Raw genomic sequence first — 15,891 nt, forward strand, 5'->3', positions numbered from 1 at the left:
GATATGACTCTGTACCCCCCCCCCCCCCCCCTTGTGGACAGTTGTATTAAAGAAATGGAAGATTTATCGTTCATGATAAGACTCTGCTGTGGTCATGTGTTAGTAAACAAGATTAGATAGGAAGTCAGCAACGGTGCAGGCACATTGACGTGTTAGATCTTGGGCCTCCATCCCTGTATGAACTGTGTGATCTTCGTCACGTGGAGCCGGCTCAGGTGAAAGTCATGTGACAGGATGTCGTCGGTCAGCTGGACCAGGAGGCTGCCGTCGATGCGCTCCCTCTGGAAGACCGCCACCGCCGCCTCCGACAGCCCGATGAAGCGCAGGCAGGCGGACACTTCCTCCAGAGACAGGGCCGAGAGGTCGGTGGGGGGTCTCCAGGTGGGGTCTGCGGGGGCGGACAACCCCTCGGTGGAAGCCCCGCCCCCTTCCGCACCTCTGGAGGATTCTGGTTCCGGCTCTGGCGAGGGACACGGCGACTGGCGGTTAAAAGGGTTCAAAGCGCCAAAAGGTGCAAAGCGACTCTGTGGGGGTCGGAGTCGGGGTCCGGAGGAGAAGGAGTCCACCCACGAGGGCTCGGACCACGTGGCCTGCGCCGGCTGAGGCGTGACCGTCGTGTCCGCGGGTGTCAGTTCAGGGGAGGTCGGGGCCGGACAGTCGGTCCAGGAGCAGGGGTAGCAATACATGGACGCGTCCGGGGACGGAAAACAGCTGAAACAAAAGAGTAACAGCTTTAATAAAAACATCATGACCATCCAATAACTGTGGCTACTGACCACTGCAGCAGGCCGTCATAATCTTACGGTGGCGCCACATATTCTGTTCTATAAGTGTAGTACCTCACCTGTCCTGCAGGCCTGACGAGTAGAAGGACATATTGGGTCGGGGGGAGCTGCAGGTTTTGGGGAAGCGAGGCGGCACAGGAGGGCTCGGGGCAGGACTGGAAATGGACCCCCCCTTAGAGCAGCGGGGGGGCACTGGTGGGGCGATCAAGTAACGACACTCCTCCCTCACCTGGACACACAACACACATGAGAATGAGGGGGTTTTTTTGGAAGTTAAAAAAATAAATATTTATTTTCGTCATCTACAACTTGACATTATGTTTGTGTGACGCTCTGACTGGCATGTGTCATGTGTGTGTCATTGTGTCTTTCAACCAGTTCCTGTGAGACACAACATACACAGATTTAGTGTAAGTGTGTTGTTGTTGTTGTTGTCATCTTAAGTTAATTGTCTACTTTAAATACTGCTTTTGCGTGTCTGAGACAAACAAGTGCCTGCAGTTTACTCTATGAGGACAGAATTACAGTTTACAGTTTTGTGTGTGTTTATGTGTGTGTTTGTGAAAGACTTGTATAGGGAATATGTGTGTGCGCATGTATGTATGTGTGTGTGTGTGTGGGAGGAAGTGATGTTTGCATAACAATTTGATTATACCCTTTCACTCATACACCATTTTCCTGCCTGATATTTAGCCTGCTCAGTGTTTTTCTGTGTGTGTATGTGTTTGCGCGCATGCATGTGTGTGTGCGCGGGCATGTGTGAGTGTTTGTGTGCACATTTGTGTGAGTCTTGGGTGGTAAATGTCAAGCTTTGTTGACCTTCACACCTCAGAAAAAATGGCTCACGTCCACATCACACACACTCAAACACATACGCCTGCACACACTCACACACACACGCATGCCCACACACACACACACAAATCACACACACAAAGCAAGTGTGTATAATTTGCTGCTGATAAATATCTTTAACATGAAACGAATCATCAAGTCGAGTGAAAAAAAACACTGAAACTACAAACTACTCACGAACATGTTCTAGAAACTTAGTATCAATAATGGATCAATTATGGATCAATTATGGATCAATAAAGGATCAATAAAGGATCAATAAAGAGGTCCTAGAACTGTCGAGTGCTCGTGTTGAAATGGTGCTAATTAAGCTACATACGATTTCCTGGACATCAACTCACAGATCTTAGACTTACTGAGAAGTTATAAGACAAAACAAGATTCAGACCAAAAGTCAGCTGAAGGTTTAGCAAATGCTCGGTGGAGCCCCCTGGTGTAATATAATGTCATCACATGTATAGACGACTACTACAAACTCACTAAACTTAGCCCAAGTCCGTTTGTTTCGGAATACAAAACTGCATAAGCTATTGTTACTTTGACTTATTTTGTACTAATTCTTTTGTATTTGGTTGCAGGATACGTTTTCATCTGTACATCTATTATAAAACGTTATTAATTAATAATAATAATTGGTCATATTTTCTCAAGATTTGGGATTTATTTTATCCTGTTGAGCTGATTTAGTTGTTTTATAGTTATTTTGTTTGGTTTACTAATTTTTTGAAGTAATGTTTTTCTAAAGGCTAATTTAATTGAAACATTTTTGGGTCAAGATATTTAAATCAATAAATAAAAAAATGATTAACAGTGCGTTCACTCATAAACGTGGCGAACATACTTTTATAACAGCAAAAGTTCAGATTCATGAAGAATGAAAAGAGAAAAAGTCAAAAAGTCATCAGCGCGGTCGTAGCGAACATCTGCTGCTGCGACTCTTGAGTGGCCCCCAGTGGTTATTTTGAGAAGTGCACATCAGAGACACTAACACACCCACGTGTCTGCAATTACACATGTGCGCCATTTTCTGGGCTTAATAGAACAGCGGGTTTCAGTGGGAAAACTCTCGACCAACAGGTCATTTGGGGTCAAGGATGTGTGCGTGTGCATGAGTGTGTTTGTGTGTTCGGTCTGTATGAATTATTCAAGTCAAGCCTCTTAACAGCAGGAAGCGGAGGAAGAGCAGCAGCACTCACAGCATCGGATTTTGGAGGTACAGGTGGGGGGGTGGACACCCGGGCCACCATGGTGCCCACCGACCCGTCCATGGCCGTCGACGAGTGGAAGGAAACGAGGGTCTGCTCCTTCCCCAGAGCTTCCGGTCCCTGGTTAGTCCAAAGTTCCTCGTAAGGAATCTCCTCGCTCGTCCTCAGGTCGGACTCGGTCCAATCGGGCGTCACGTACTCGCGCTCCTCCACCGACCCCTCGCCCAGCTGCTCCCCCAGGGAGTCCCTGCAGCGCTGCGACAGGCCGTCGCCGTAGCCGCACATGGAGAGTCGCTGCAGCGCCGGCGCCAACGAGTCCTGGCCCGAAACGCAGACCCGCGAGCGCCTCGGACTCACGCACTCCTCCGTCATGCACTCCAGCTCCGGGCGGGTCTCCCGGACCGCCCGGGAGTAGGCGTCCGGGTCGTAGGCGTGTCTCAGGAGGAAGCTCTCCAGGGCCGCGGCGTGCAGGGACGCCTCGGCCACGTTGAACCGGGGCATGCATCGCAGCAGCAGGAAGTGGGACGGCGACACTTCCTGCCGGCGCAGCACCAGGCACAGCACCACGGTCTTGCTGACGATGTTGAGGAGCTTGTAGCGGTGACCCTCTCGCACCGCGTGCCGGTCGTAGGCGTTCCGGGGCGGCCTGGACGGCACCGACACGTTGACGGGCAGACGGACCCTCTCGATGATGCTGCGCACCGTGTGCTCCCCTCCCAGCATGCCTTGCTCCAGCGGGGAGCGGGTGCAGAATCGTCCGCGGCAGGCGAAAGGCAGACTGACGCTCTGGTTGGTCCGGTGGTTCATGCAGACCAGGCACGGAGTTTTACCTGAGAGCACAGAGGCACTTGAGTGACAGGTGGACGAGTCTACATCGTGATGATCACATGAAGTCTGGACGAAATGTGTACCCTTTAGAAAGTGCAGTCGCACAACACAGCTGTGATACAAGCTAGAGAGACATCACAACCTTTTACGTGTTTTATACTGTAGACATTCTCTTTTTTTTTAGATTCAGCATTTCTTTTTTTTCATCCCAAGCTATGAATCAAATAATTTATAAATTGGTATCCCCTGTGTTATCTCAGGGTCAAAGTGACCCGAAGGCCCGGAAAACAAATGTGTTTGTGGTATACCTTGTGTTATCTCAGGGTAAAAGTGACCTGAAGACCCGAAAAACAAATGTGTTTGTGCTATCCCCTGTGTTATCTCAGGGTCAAAGTGACCCGAAGGCCCGAAAAACAAATGTGTTTGTGGTATCCCTTGTGTTATCTCAGGGTAAAAGTGACCTGAAGGCCTGGAAACAAATGTGTTTGAGGTATCCCTTGTGTTATCTCAGGGTCAAAGTGACATGAAAACAATTGTGTTTGTGATATCCCTTGTGTTATCTCAGGGTCAAAGTGACCTGAAGGCCCTGAAACAAATGTGTTTGTGGTATCTCTTGTGTTATCTCAGGGTAAAAGTGACTCGAAGGCCTGCAAAACAAATGTGTTTGTGGTATCCCTTGTGTTATCTCAGGGTAAAAGTGACCTGAAGGCCTGGAAACAAATGTGTTTGAGGTATAACTTGTGTTATCTCAGGGTCAAAGTGACATGAAAACAATTGTGTTTGTGATATCCCTTGTGTTATCTCAGGGTCAAAGTGACCCGAAGGCCCTGTAACAAATGTGTTTGTGGTATCCCTTGTTTTGTCTCCGGGTCAAGGTGAACGACTTTCGTCAAACACATTTGTTTTTTGCGTCCTCCGGGTCACCCTGACCCAGAGCACAAGCACCGAAAAAGGTTCAAGGTTTTTGATCCCGGTTTATTTTTTGAATCTTACTTCTCGGGGTCTTTCCCAGGCGCCTCAAGAGCGCGCTCAAGCCCGTCTTCTCCTTGGTGGGCATGGCACACAGAAGCTCCGCCTTCCCCATGAGTGACAGCTCATCTCCAGCCTGCAGAGTGAAGCTGTACTGCTCGCTGTCCTCACTGAACTCGCCCGACACCACCTGTGGGAGAGTCATGGGGGTTCTGAGGTCGCGTGATTGACAGCTGGTGAGGATCGCTGGCGTCGAACCTTCACACTGAACGTGATGGTCTCCAGCACGAAGACGCGGTCGGGGAAGATGGCCGCCACCTCCTCCACGCTGGAGAAGTACTGGACCGGATCCCGGATGTCACGGTCTTCATCCAGCAGCTTGAACTTGCCTGCGGACGGAAGCAGGAGTGTGAGACGAGCACACGGGAGGGAAAACACCTCGCGACCTCTGACCTGGCACCAGCTGAACAGGTTGCCATGGTGACCACAAAAGGACCCCGATTCTCACGCAGCGCAGCGGCACATTACCATGGCGACACAAACACACACTCCACTCTCAGCCATTCACTGCTGCCCCCCCCCCCCTGCCTCTGTAAATCACTTCACAGGCGGAAGTGTGTGTTCAGCCTCTTTTGTGTGCTCGAGGATCACACTGTCGTGCACAACAACATTTAGTCTGCGTTCTTCAGCGACGGCCTCCACCCTCAGAGTCTCCGTCTCTCAGCCAGAGTGTGTGTGAACGCTCGGTCTGGGAGGAGAGTGGAATACTAAACTCTCGACCCCCCTCCCAGTGCCCGGGCCTCGCACCAGAACCATCGAGACTTTTAGCAACATCACCTTCACCTGCTCTCAGTAACTTCACAAGTGTGGCCTCAACTTTTCCTTTTATGGGGAGTTTTATATACATTTTATATATATTTCTAAATCATAAATGCCTATAAATGTAGATAAAGAATTCATTTATATAAATATTAATAAACACGTTTATAGTCAGTGTTGAAGTTCACTTTTCTAATAAACATTTTTATTTATCAGTTCATTTTTTCTGCCGTTTAATCCATTATGGGGGGGGTGGGGGGGGTTATCCCAGTTTTATCGGGCGAGAGGCAGGGGACACCCTGGACAGGACGCCAGTAAGGTCACAAGCTGTCTCCTTCCTGACCTGGAAGTGAACCAGCAACCTTCTTGCTGTGAGGCGATAGCACAGACCAATATGGATTTATAAAATATTTTTATTTAATTACTAATACAAGTAATTTATTTCGTTCTTATTTTTTTTTAAAAATCGAATTATCTAAGGGTTTACAGGAAGTGTAGGGAAGTATTTCAGTATTTTTTAAATAATTCGAAATTTGTATACATTTAAATGTTTGAAAATCGAAATTTGAATAATTAAAAGAAATGAATGATTTTTTTTTACACATATAGTTTGATGTTGTAATTCCAAATGTTGAGAAATAGGTTTTATAAATTCAATATATTTGTATTTCTAGCCTTTTAAATTCAATTTAAAAATGTTTATTATACCAACCATTTTTGTATTTTTTTAATGCAAGTAATATTATAATTTTCTGTGTTTCTTTTTACCCTAGATTAAATTTGAACTGTGTTTATCATTGCTTTTTATTTCACAAAACATTTTATATATATATAAATATATATATAAAATAATTGTTTAATTTAAAATAATTAATTTGAGTTGTGGTCGCTTCATATATCAATCATTCAATAACTATCATCAATTATATTGAAGACTGGTTGTGTTGTCCTGACCTACAACTCTAAACTACAGTCGAGGTCTTCGGGAACTCAAAGGTGACCACGTTCTCGGAAACCTCGTCTGAAGGATCCTCTCGCCGCCAGCCGGGTCACGTGACCAGAACAACGGTGGCGCCACTGAGGTCCATTCATGCAGGCGAGTCATTCAGCTTCTCAGAGATGGAGGGATGATACAAGAGGAGGAGGAAGAGGAGGAGGAGGAGGAGGAGTAGGAGGGAGCTTCCTGGTCGTCCTCCAGGGAAACCTGCATCACTCTCTTCTTATTTGGACTTCCTGTGTGAGGTCACCAAGACATGAGCTCATCAAGGGTCCATGTGAGGATGAACCTGACGTAATTATTTATTTACCGATTGATTATCTCGGAGCTCCAGGTGAGACAGTATATAATATATATATTTTATAATTAAATTAAATTATTCATATATTGAAAGTTTACATTTATTTGAGTGAATAATTGTATACAATTATTTGTATACTGAGAAGGTTATTTTCTTTACATTAAATTCAACATTTCAATAGTTTTATATTGTAATCACAAAAAAAAAAATTCAAATCTGTATTTTTTCATTCCCAGATTTATTTTAATTAAATATAAAATTGTTGACATAATAGTGTCAAGTTGTTTCATATTGAAATTAATTTTTCTAAATAAATGTATCTTTTTTTTACACAGTAAAGTTTTGCATTCTAATTCTAATAATTGCAAAATACAATTCCTAAAATCTATATTTTTTATTTTATAGCTTTTTAAATTCAATATAAAATGTTGGTATAGAAAAACATGTCTTTTTTATTATTCTTTATATAATTCATATTTTAGGTTTATTTAATTTGAAACTAATTTTCTTTTCATCAAAACATTATTCATATTAATATAATGAATTGAACTAGACCAAAAACCTTGATAGAACCAGACTCATTGAGAATCTTCCCTCTGGTCATAATGTTGTTGATCAATGTTATTTCTCTGCAGTGATGTTATGATGCCGATTAGGTCACATGACCACTGAACTCGCCATGATCTCACGCCCGCTCGACTAAAAGTCGTCATTGCGGCGGCTGGTGGTGACATCATCACATCAGCAGAGGAAGCTGTGAGGAGGCGAGACATTAAGAACCTCTTACAGTGACCTGAGTCACTCACTGAAGTCAGCAGGAGACGAGTCAATGACATTCTGTGAATGAACTGTGTGTGTGTGTGTGGGGGGGGGGTGTATGTGTGTGTGTGTTTGTTTATTAATGTCAGTGCGCGTTTCTTTCTGTTTGTGGGTTTGTGTGTGTATAAAATTGTTTTGTGTGTTTTATTTGTTTATTTTTATGCATGTTTGTGTATGTTTTGTACAAGTGTGTGTTTGTTTGTGTGTTTGTTTGTGTGATCCTTGGTGCGTGTGTTTGTGTATAGGGGTTTAGGTGTGAGTGTGTTAAGTGTGTGAGTGTGTTTGTGTGAGTGTGTGTGTGTTTGTGTGTGAGTGCTTGTGTGTGTGTGTGTGTGTTCTTTAGTGAGTGTGATAATGTCAGTTTATGTGTTTTTGTGTTTATGTGTTCTTGTTTGTTTCTGTGAATGTGTGTGAGTTGGCTGTGTGTCTTCTGTGTGTATTTGTGCTTGCGCACATTTGTGTATGTGCGTGGGTGTTTGTTTGTTTCTGTGAATGTGTGTGTGTTGAGTATGTTTGTTTCTGTGTGTATTTGTGGTTGTGCACATTTGTGTATGTGGTTGTGTGTTTGTGTGTGTATGTTTGTTTCTGTGTGTATGTGTGCTTGTTTTTATAAACCGGCTTCAAACATCTTCACTCGCAGCTGTAGTTCATAACAATCACGTTAGCTGCAGTCAACCGAACCTGAAGCAACCGTATCACAGAAAACACAAAGAAAATATAGAAATGCTGACCTGCTCTAACACATAAGCCATATTTGTAACAAATGCTAGTTGCTAATGGCTAAACCGTGATTCCAGTCAATCAGGGGGCGAGTAAGTGTGATGCAGTTCAACACACTGTACTGTTAGTGTCAGAACAGTGAGACTACTGGCTGACCTTGGTACTGCAGCGGGATGTCGATCTTGGGTCCAATGACGTAGTGACCCTCCTCCAGACTGTGGGCCGTCACGGTGGTCCACTGTCGACACGAGTGCAGCAGAACCACATCGTCCTCCGCCAGCCCCTCCACACACTCACCTGCGACGACGACGACACAACAACACAATAAACCTGCAGATCATTGAACCGATAAAACAACAACGGACTTGTGCGACCAAAACATTTTCAAAACAAGCCTGAACTCAAACGATGATGTTCCTGTTTGTTTCTTTACTTCATTTTTAACAAGAGGCATCGTTGACCAACAAGACTGCGGTACCAAGATGGCCGCCTGCAAGAACGTGGTTCAGTAACAGGCGGATGACATCACACTAGGTGTGTCTTACATACAGTCTACGGCAACAACAACATGACACACATCAGTCACGTCAGTGTTTATCTCTTGTGTGAATAATGACAGAATGAGCCGCTGGAATGACAACAAGACGACTCACAGCTGAGGACCTGCTATTACAGGAACACACACACACTCAAACATATGGACACATACACAAGAAACACTCAAACACACATGAACACACACACACTCAAACATATGGACACATACACACTCAAACACACATGAACACACACACACTCAAACATATGGACACATACACACTCAAACATATGGACACATAAACAAGAAACACTCAAACACACACTCAAACACAAACATATGGATACACACATGGACACACACTCACAAAACACATACATATACACACAAGACACACACACTCAGAAAAACACAAACATATGGACACACACATGAACACACACACTCAGACAAACACACACATAATAAACTGACAGACAGACACAAACTGACATGTAAAAAGGAAATAAAATGCACATTTGGACACACTCACATGCACAAAGACGGACTTACAAGCACAAACACACTCACTTTTACACAAAAACACACACAAATAAATGCAGACAAACAAACACACAAAACCTTAAGCACAAAAAATGAGCACAGACACACACTCACACAAAAACAACACAAATGAATTCACATGCACTTACACCAACAACCATTCTCAAAAACACATACATTAAAACAAAACACTCAAGCAAATACAAAAAAACACACACATATACACATTCAAAAACACACACAAAAAAATGCACATTCACATGCACAAACACACACACAATCACAGCACACACAAAAACACTCTCGCACACACAAACACAATTTCACACACACAGATACACATAAAAAAAAATACAAGTTCAAACAAACCCTAACACACGCAAACACAATTTTACACAAACAAATACACGTTCACAAAAAACATTCACACACAGAAAACAAACACATTCACACACAAACACATGTTCTCATACATACATGTTTTCAAGCATCAATAACACTGTAGCTACACACAGCTGTGACCCCTGAACTGTAAGTTTGACAGTAACTGAAGTCAGTCAATAACCAGGCGAGTGAACCCACGTGACCTCTGGAGTTTTTATCTGGGTCATGGTACCAGTGAGGTTCGTGTCCGGTCCACGATCCCTCGAGAGTCCACAGTGTAAAGATCTGACACTTTTCAACGAACAAAACACGTTTCAATGTCGATGTAAATACAATATACACGAAACTTTCAGCGCACACGCTCGGTGTAGTTCTCCCGGAGGCGCGCACGTTCTCGGGGGCGCGCTTCAGTTGGACTCCCAGACTTGTTAGTATTCAGCAGCTCGTGCGACACATTCTCAAATCTCCATGTGAAAAGACACCAGCAGCACTTTCACAACACAACAGACACTTTGTGGCTTTTCCGGGCAGCACCGGACTCGAACCTCTGGTGGTTCCGAGACGCGACGGTGCCGCCCACGAAGCGAACACCTCGTCGGGAAAAAAATCGTTTCATTTGAGACTCTTGCGATCTGTTCTTTTTACTTTTAACTCTCTGGAAAGAACCTGGATCAGGTTGAGAGGCGAGTGAAGCCTTCATATGAAAAGCTTTTTTTAAGTTTAAAGTCAAATAAACAGCTTAATAAACTAGTCTGTAAATTTGTATCAAATATTTTTATAAATATGCTGAGATGAAACATATGGATTTAGTTATTGTTCTCAACTCTGCGTTATTATGTTGCCAATAAGTACAATTTTCAAACGACAAAATAACTGAAAATCCGTTTAATTTATTCGTTGAATCTGTATCAAAGTATACATTTAAATCAACACAAAAAAATATATAAACCTACAAATTGATCACATTTCCAGGTAAATATTGAATCATAGACAACTTTTTCGTTTTACTTTTGTGGCTTCTTTCTAAATCTACACGATTAATTGCGGATTATTTTATGTTCTAAACGCCAAACATACTTTCTAAAATGACGCAGTAACACATTCACTATTTTCACCATTTGTGTCTTAAAACATTCGGAAAGTGAACGTAATGGTTCTGGATTAAAAGTTCAATTCTACTGCCAGACTGGATTAGTTTTGAGATTTAAAAAAAAATAAAAGCTCGACGAATAGTTGCACTTTGCCCACCGTCGGCTTTCCTACCGTGAGACAGGCGCACCAGGGTCGGCAGACGGAACTTGCTGACCACGGCGTCCAGGGGCAGCGCTAGCGGGCTCCAGGTGATCTCCGACAGGCTCGCCGACAACTTCTCCATCCTCCCGGGTCATCACTGAAGCGGAGAGCGCGCTGGAGGAGAGGAAGAAGGAGAGGAGGAGGAGGACGGAGGTGATGGAGGCGAGAAGAGTTTCGCCATGTTTGCGAGCAGGGGATCGAGGGAGCGGAGTCTCCCCTTCCTCCTCCCCCCGTCATTCATCATTCTCTCGCACACACTCATTCATTCTCCGCCGTCTCACGACGACGTCAAATCGTGGTCACGTGACGCATTGGAACTGGACAAGCCAGTCGTAAAGGCGACAGCTCCAAGTGGAAAATGAAGAAAACGTTTTTTAAAAAAAAAAGAAAAAATATAAAACAAGAGATCAATTTGTATTGCCATTTTTTAAATGAAAGTTGTAAACATTAAAAAAAAGGTCAGTTTTATCTTGATCTTTAAAATATATACTTTATTGAATATTGTTTTGATTGTTTAAGCGCTTTGTGACCCTGGTCTAGAAAAGCGCTATACAAATAAAAATTACTTACTTACATATAAATATAAACAGTATATTTCAATAGCCAAGAAATGCTGAATACCTTTAAAAATGTCTCACTAGTTTGTAAATTGGTTTCAAGGAACTTTCTTTTGTCTCAGAGAACCATATATTTTTGTTCTTTGCTCCTCTCTTTTGGCTTGAAGACCCCTCACGACAGTCTCAGTATATAATTTTGCCCCTGAGGATATTTAATGGTCTACTGATGGTCAACCATAGGGTTCATAACTGACCAGACCCTCGTGGGTTACCAGAGAGGTTGTGGGGAAGAGGGAACAAACAAAAACTATTAGAGGGTACACTAAACTTAGCATTAAAACGATGGGCTACGTCCCTTTTATAAGAGTCAAGTCAGACCATTAGAACAATCCCATTTTTTTCTTCGAAGGATCCTTTATTTTAAGTCCCATTCAACTTTGACTGAATACTCACATCTTGAGTCTTCTTTCACAGCAACAGTTTTGTTAGTTCGCTCCAAATCCAGTCCATAGCTCTGACAATACCTCAACCATCACCTGCTAAAATGGACATGCTACCAAAAACATTAGCCATGTAGGAAACAGAGTGAGCAAAGTCCAGAGCGGAGGCGGTCCAGCCCCGGGGCGTCCGCTTAACTCACTGTTCAATCAGCCAAACACAAACTGGCTCAGTTCATATTGATCCTGCAGCGGCAGAGCTGAAGCGTGACGCAACAGAGCGAGTGAGCAGATCCAGAAGAAATTAGACAAAGATCAGAATATTCTAGATTAATTTTTATTTGTTCCATATTAACAGAAATTTAACATCTGGACCGAAGACAGGGTGAGGCGGGGACAGCGTGTCATCACGTCGGGGGCTCAGTGGGAAGGTTCTGTGGAGGACAAGAGAAAGAAACTCTGAGGCCAGTTTCTACAGACGACGACATCTAGTGGACACAACACTGCTCTACAACACTGAGCTACAACACAGTTTAAAAAATAGAATTGATAAGGAAAGTAATAAATACTAACAAAAATAATAAATTGTGATATTTTAAATGAATAAAGTGAGTGGACACTTGCACTACTTTTAAAAGTATTGTCCGCAACATAAACGTGACGATGTACTCGACAGATGACCCTTCAATAATAAATCTAATTGTCGTTTGTTAAAGAAAATATAGAACCATATATGGTAAAAAAAAAAAGAGTTATTCTGTTATGAATATGACTGCAGAACAGATGTGTGTAAAGATGCATAATAAAACTGCAAAAAGCATTTAAAATAAATAATGAACTTAAGACATAAATCTTAACATCACAAACTCTATGCTTAATAAAAATAGTAGACTTGGATTACATCAATCAACAACTAAAACACAGATGGTGTCTGGGAGAATACTCACTGTCCGTCACTGCTTTCTTGCCTGAAATGAAACAAATAGACATTTATTTCAGAAAACATCATTAAAATACCTTTGACTGACACCACACGATATGAAATGATCACAACAAGGTTACGAAGTGTATCCTTGAACTTGTGTCGTTCCTAACGCAACACACTCGCAGGCTTCTGAACTTCAGCCCTACCTCCATATGAGATTTTGTAGAAGAGGATTGACGTGACTCCAATAGCGACCCACAGTTCCGGGAACCCCTTGTAGTAAGGGCCCATCTTCTCCCAGTAGGTTGTAGCCGCACGTCTAAACATCTGTGGAGGACACAGGCCAGGCTCCAGTGAACAGACTATATTGACAGCATCTCATCAAATAGGTGAAAAGTATCTACATTCAACACATGGTTATTAGATTATAAACATTAAAATATTCGTTGATCAACTTTCTGTAAACAATTAAAACACTATATTGCAAAAACCTCCACATGCTAGCGTGACCTCAGCTGCTCAAGCTCTGCTGGTGACTTTCAACACTCGTTAGAAATAAAGTGACACCTTCTCTTCTCAAATAGAACATGCGTTTTAATAAGTCAGAGCATGTAGCCTGTCAATCACGGTAATAAATGCTATAAACTAGTAGCCCAGATAATGTACAGGAAGCTAATGCTAGCATCACAAAAATAATGGCCTCATTTAAGTAGCACGTATACTTAATAACACGTTGAACTACAAGAGTTTATAGACACTCGCGATATTAGATTAAAAAAGACGTTAAAATGCATGTTTAAAATGTCTAAGATCTCTCAATGGATCTAAGTCGGCTAACGTTTTAGCAACATGCTACGTGACTTCTTTGCTGATTCGACGCACAGATTAAAATCTTTAACTACAGGATCAGACACCGAGACACCATTTAAGTTACGTTTATAAAGATGACGGTTTTTAAAGTCTAAGAAAATAGAATAAGTTACCTTTGTGGTTGGAGTCAGGAGAGTTGCAGGAGCTAGCAAGGCAAGGTCGTCAGAGCTGTCGCTGCTACTTCTTCTACGATTCCGACAACTGTTACCTTCTCAAAAAGGGCGTCATCTAGTGGAGATATATGCATATTTCTCTCAGTATTTCAACAATAGTTATATTTTTTACTAAAAAAACATAACAACACCGAATTAAATCCAGCTGACCTTTTTAATATTCATTTTTTCTTTCAAATACTTGTGTCAAATTTGTGGGGGGTTTAAGTAATATCTGCGAGATGTAAAAATATTTTAAAAATCATAATTCGTTATTAACACACAAATAACACAAGCTATACACAGCATTTTTTTATCAACTCCAAATGTGAAATAGTTAATTAAAAAAAAAGTACATTTCGTTTTAAATATTTGTTTTGAAGACATATATGTGGCCATGTCAAGGCTGGCTCTTCAACATGCATATGTATTTTTTAAATTTGCTAGTTAAGATTTATAAAACTTTTCCTTAGTCATTATTTTAACCTAAATCCAGATTATTGACTTTAATCCATTAATGGTTTATTTATTTACTCTTTTTTTTAGACTTCAAGTTGTATTAATGATGGCAAAATGTTAGATTCAAACATTTTTAGAAGCCATTGACCAACAATGTAGTTTAGAATTTGACTCGATTTAGACGTTTAAATCAAGACCTTCTATTTGAATCTAAATCTAAACGATTGAATTAAAGACATTAAATATTGAATATTGACCCAAAAAAAAAACTAAAATGCACAACTGGTGTTTCATATAATAAACAATTTCAATAGCCATCGACCAATACACAGTAAAGTTTAGATTAAAGGCTAATAGTCGTTTCATCGTCATCCAAGAGACGTCTGACTTTTAAAGTCTAGACACACTAACCACTAAAAGAGGGAAACAATGAGGAGATTAAACATTAAAAGTAAACAGAAATAATCCAGGAATAATTAAAATTTCCAAGACAACACAGGTCCAAAGAAACAATGCAAGAGAGGGAGAGCCAACGTCGTATCGGGAAGAACTGCGAAAGAGCCGACGTCGGTCTCTGGAAGTCCAGCGTAGTTAGAAACCGGATGATTGACAGATTGCCAGCAGCCATCTTTAAGACAATTATTAGACAACTATAGTCTTATCTTAGACGTTTAAATAAGCTATCTATCTATACATATACTATGAATATTACCGTGTTTTAAACGCCTTAGGTTGGACGAGGCGTATATAAGTAGTCGTCTTTTGGAATACTATTAGATTGTTAGTGTGAAACAGATTTTAGCCCAGACGTCTAAGGTCCCTGTGACTTCTATTATCTTTTGAGCTAAAACACAGTATTAAGGTAAGAATTGACATTAAATCAAAGGTTTGATGGAATGTTTCATTATAAACTAGAATTCTGCTGACTCAACCTTCTCTTTCAAAAAAACAACAACACAAAACCCCAAAGAAAACTTGATAAAACACTAAAGCACAACATGCAATTTATAGACGTCTGAAGTAAGACACGTCTTTTTAGAAGGTAGAGTCATGTGACGTGGGCACCTGGGCTTGTCTCAATCGTTCACGTGTAAATAATTCTGAAGGTTCATCTATAAAAGTCTTAAAACAAAGTTTGATCCAAGGAGGACTTAATCCAATATTGTATGTTTGTGGGTCCGCCAGTCTGAGCCCCACCTGCACTGACCCAGCAGGGGGCCTGCAGCACCCCCCGCTGAGGACCGTCCAGCCAAAAGCCCCAAAAGAAAAACAAACTTGGCAGGTGGTGATGACGTCATCAACATCAAGCCTGTTGGTCATCGTGACCTGCGGCATCAGACACGGACAGTAGGAGGCGCTACAGCAGCAGATGAATACTTTAATCCTCAGTAATGGGATCGACTTCCTCACTGACTCATGATTCGTCCACTTACAG

General features: G+C 42.1%; 2 protein-coding genes across 2 annotated transcripts; both read right to left on the minus strand.

Moving 5' to 3' along the window:
* Window positions 1-63: 63 nt before the first annotated feature.
* On the minus strand, window positions 64-11,597 carry garem2 (GRB2 associated regulator of MAPK1 subtype 2). Its single transcript, XM_087806093.1, has 7 exons — window positions 11,027-11,597; window positions 8,455-8,595; window positions 4,901-5,031; window positions 4,667-4,832; window positions 2,837-3,675; window positions 845-1,014; window positions 64-711 (listed from the first exon to the last, which is right to left on the minus strand). The coding sequence occupies exons 1-7, from the start codon at window positions 11,136-11,138 to the stop codon at window positions 153-155; spliced, it is 2,118 nt and encodes a 705-aa protein (XP_087662219.1). The 5' UTR covers window positions 11,139-11,597; the 3' UTR covers window positions 64-152.
* Window positions 11,598-12,368: 771 nt separating this feature from the next.
* atp5mj (ATP synthase membrane subunit j) lies at window positions 12,369-14,039 on the minus strand. Its single transcript, XM_087806095.1, has 4 exons — window positions 13,959-14,039; window positions 13,182-13,302; window positions 12,998-13,018; window positions 12,369-12,484 (listed from the first exon to the last, which is right to left on the minus strand). Exons 2-4 carry the CDS (start codon window positions 13,300-13,302, stop codon window positions 12,471-12,473), a joined length of 156 nt encoding a protein of 51 aa, XP_087662221.1. The 5' UTR covers window positions 13,959-14,039; the 3' UTR covers window positions 12,369-12,470.
* Window positions 14,040-15,891: the final 1,852 nt, after the last annotated feature.

The sequence above is a fragment of the Callionymus lyra genome, chromosome 13 (assembly GCF_982586985.1).
Source record: "Callionymus lyra chromosome 13, fCalLyr1.hap1.1, whole genome shotgun sequence".
In the NCBI taxonomy this organism is placed as follows: Eukaryota; Metazoa; Chordata; class Actinopteri; order Syngnathiformes; family Callionymidae; genus Callionymus; species Callionymus lyra.

What these genes read in the sequence shown, in the direction of transcription:
- atp5mj (XM_087806095.1), bottom strand. Translation starts at nt 13,302, where the DNA reads ATGTTTAGACGTGCGGCTACAACCTACTGGGAGAAGATGGGCCCTTAC. An exon ending in CTACAAAATCTCATATGGAG is followed by an intron (nt 13,019 to 13,181) that starts GTAGGGCTGAAG and finishes GTTTCATTTCAG; the next exon opens with GCAAGAAAGCAGTGACGGAC.
- garem2 (XM_087806093.1), bottom strand. Translation starts at nt 11,138, where the DNA reads ATGGAGAAGTTGTCGGCGAGCCTGTCGGAGATCACCTGGAGCCCGCTA. An exon ending in CCATCACGTTCAGTGTGAAG is followed by an intron (nt 4,833 to 4,900) that starts GTTCGACGCCAG and finishes ACTCTCCCACAG; the next exon opens with GTGGTGTCGGGCGAGTTCAG. An exon ending in CCTGGGAAAGACCCCGAGAA is followed by an intron (nt 3,676 to 4,666) that starts GTAAGATTCAAA and finishes CTGTGCTCTCAG; the next exon opens with GTAAAACTCCGTGCCTGGTC.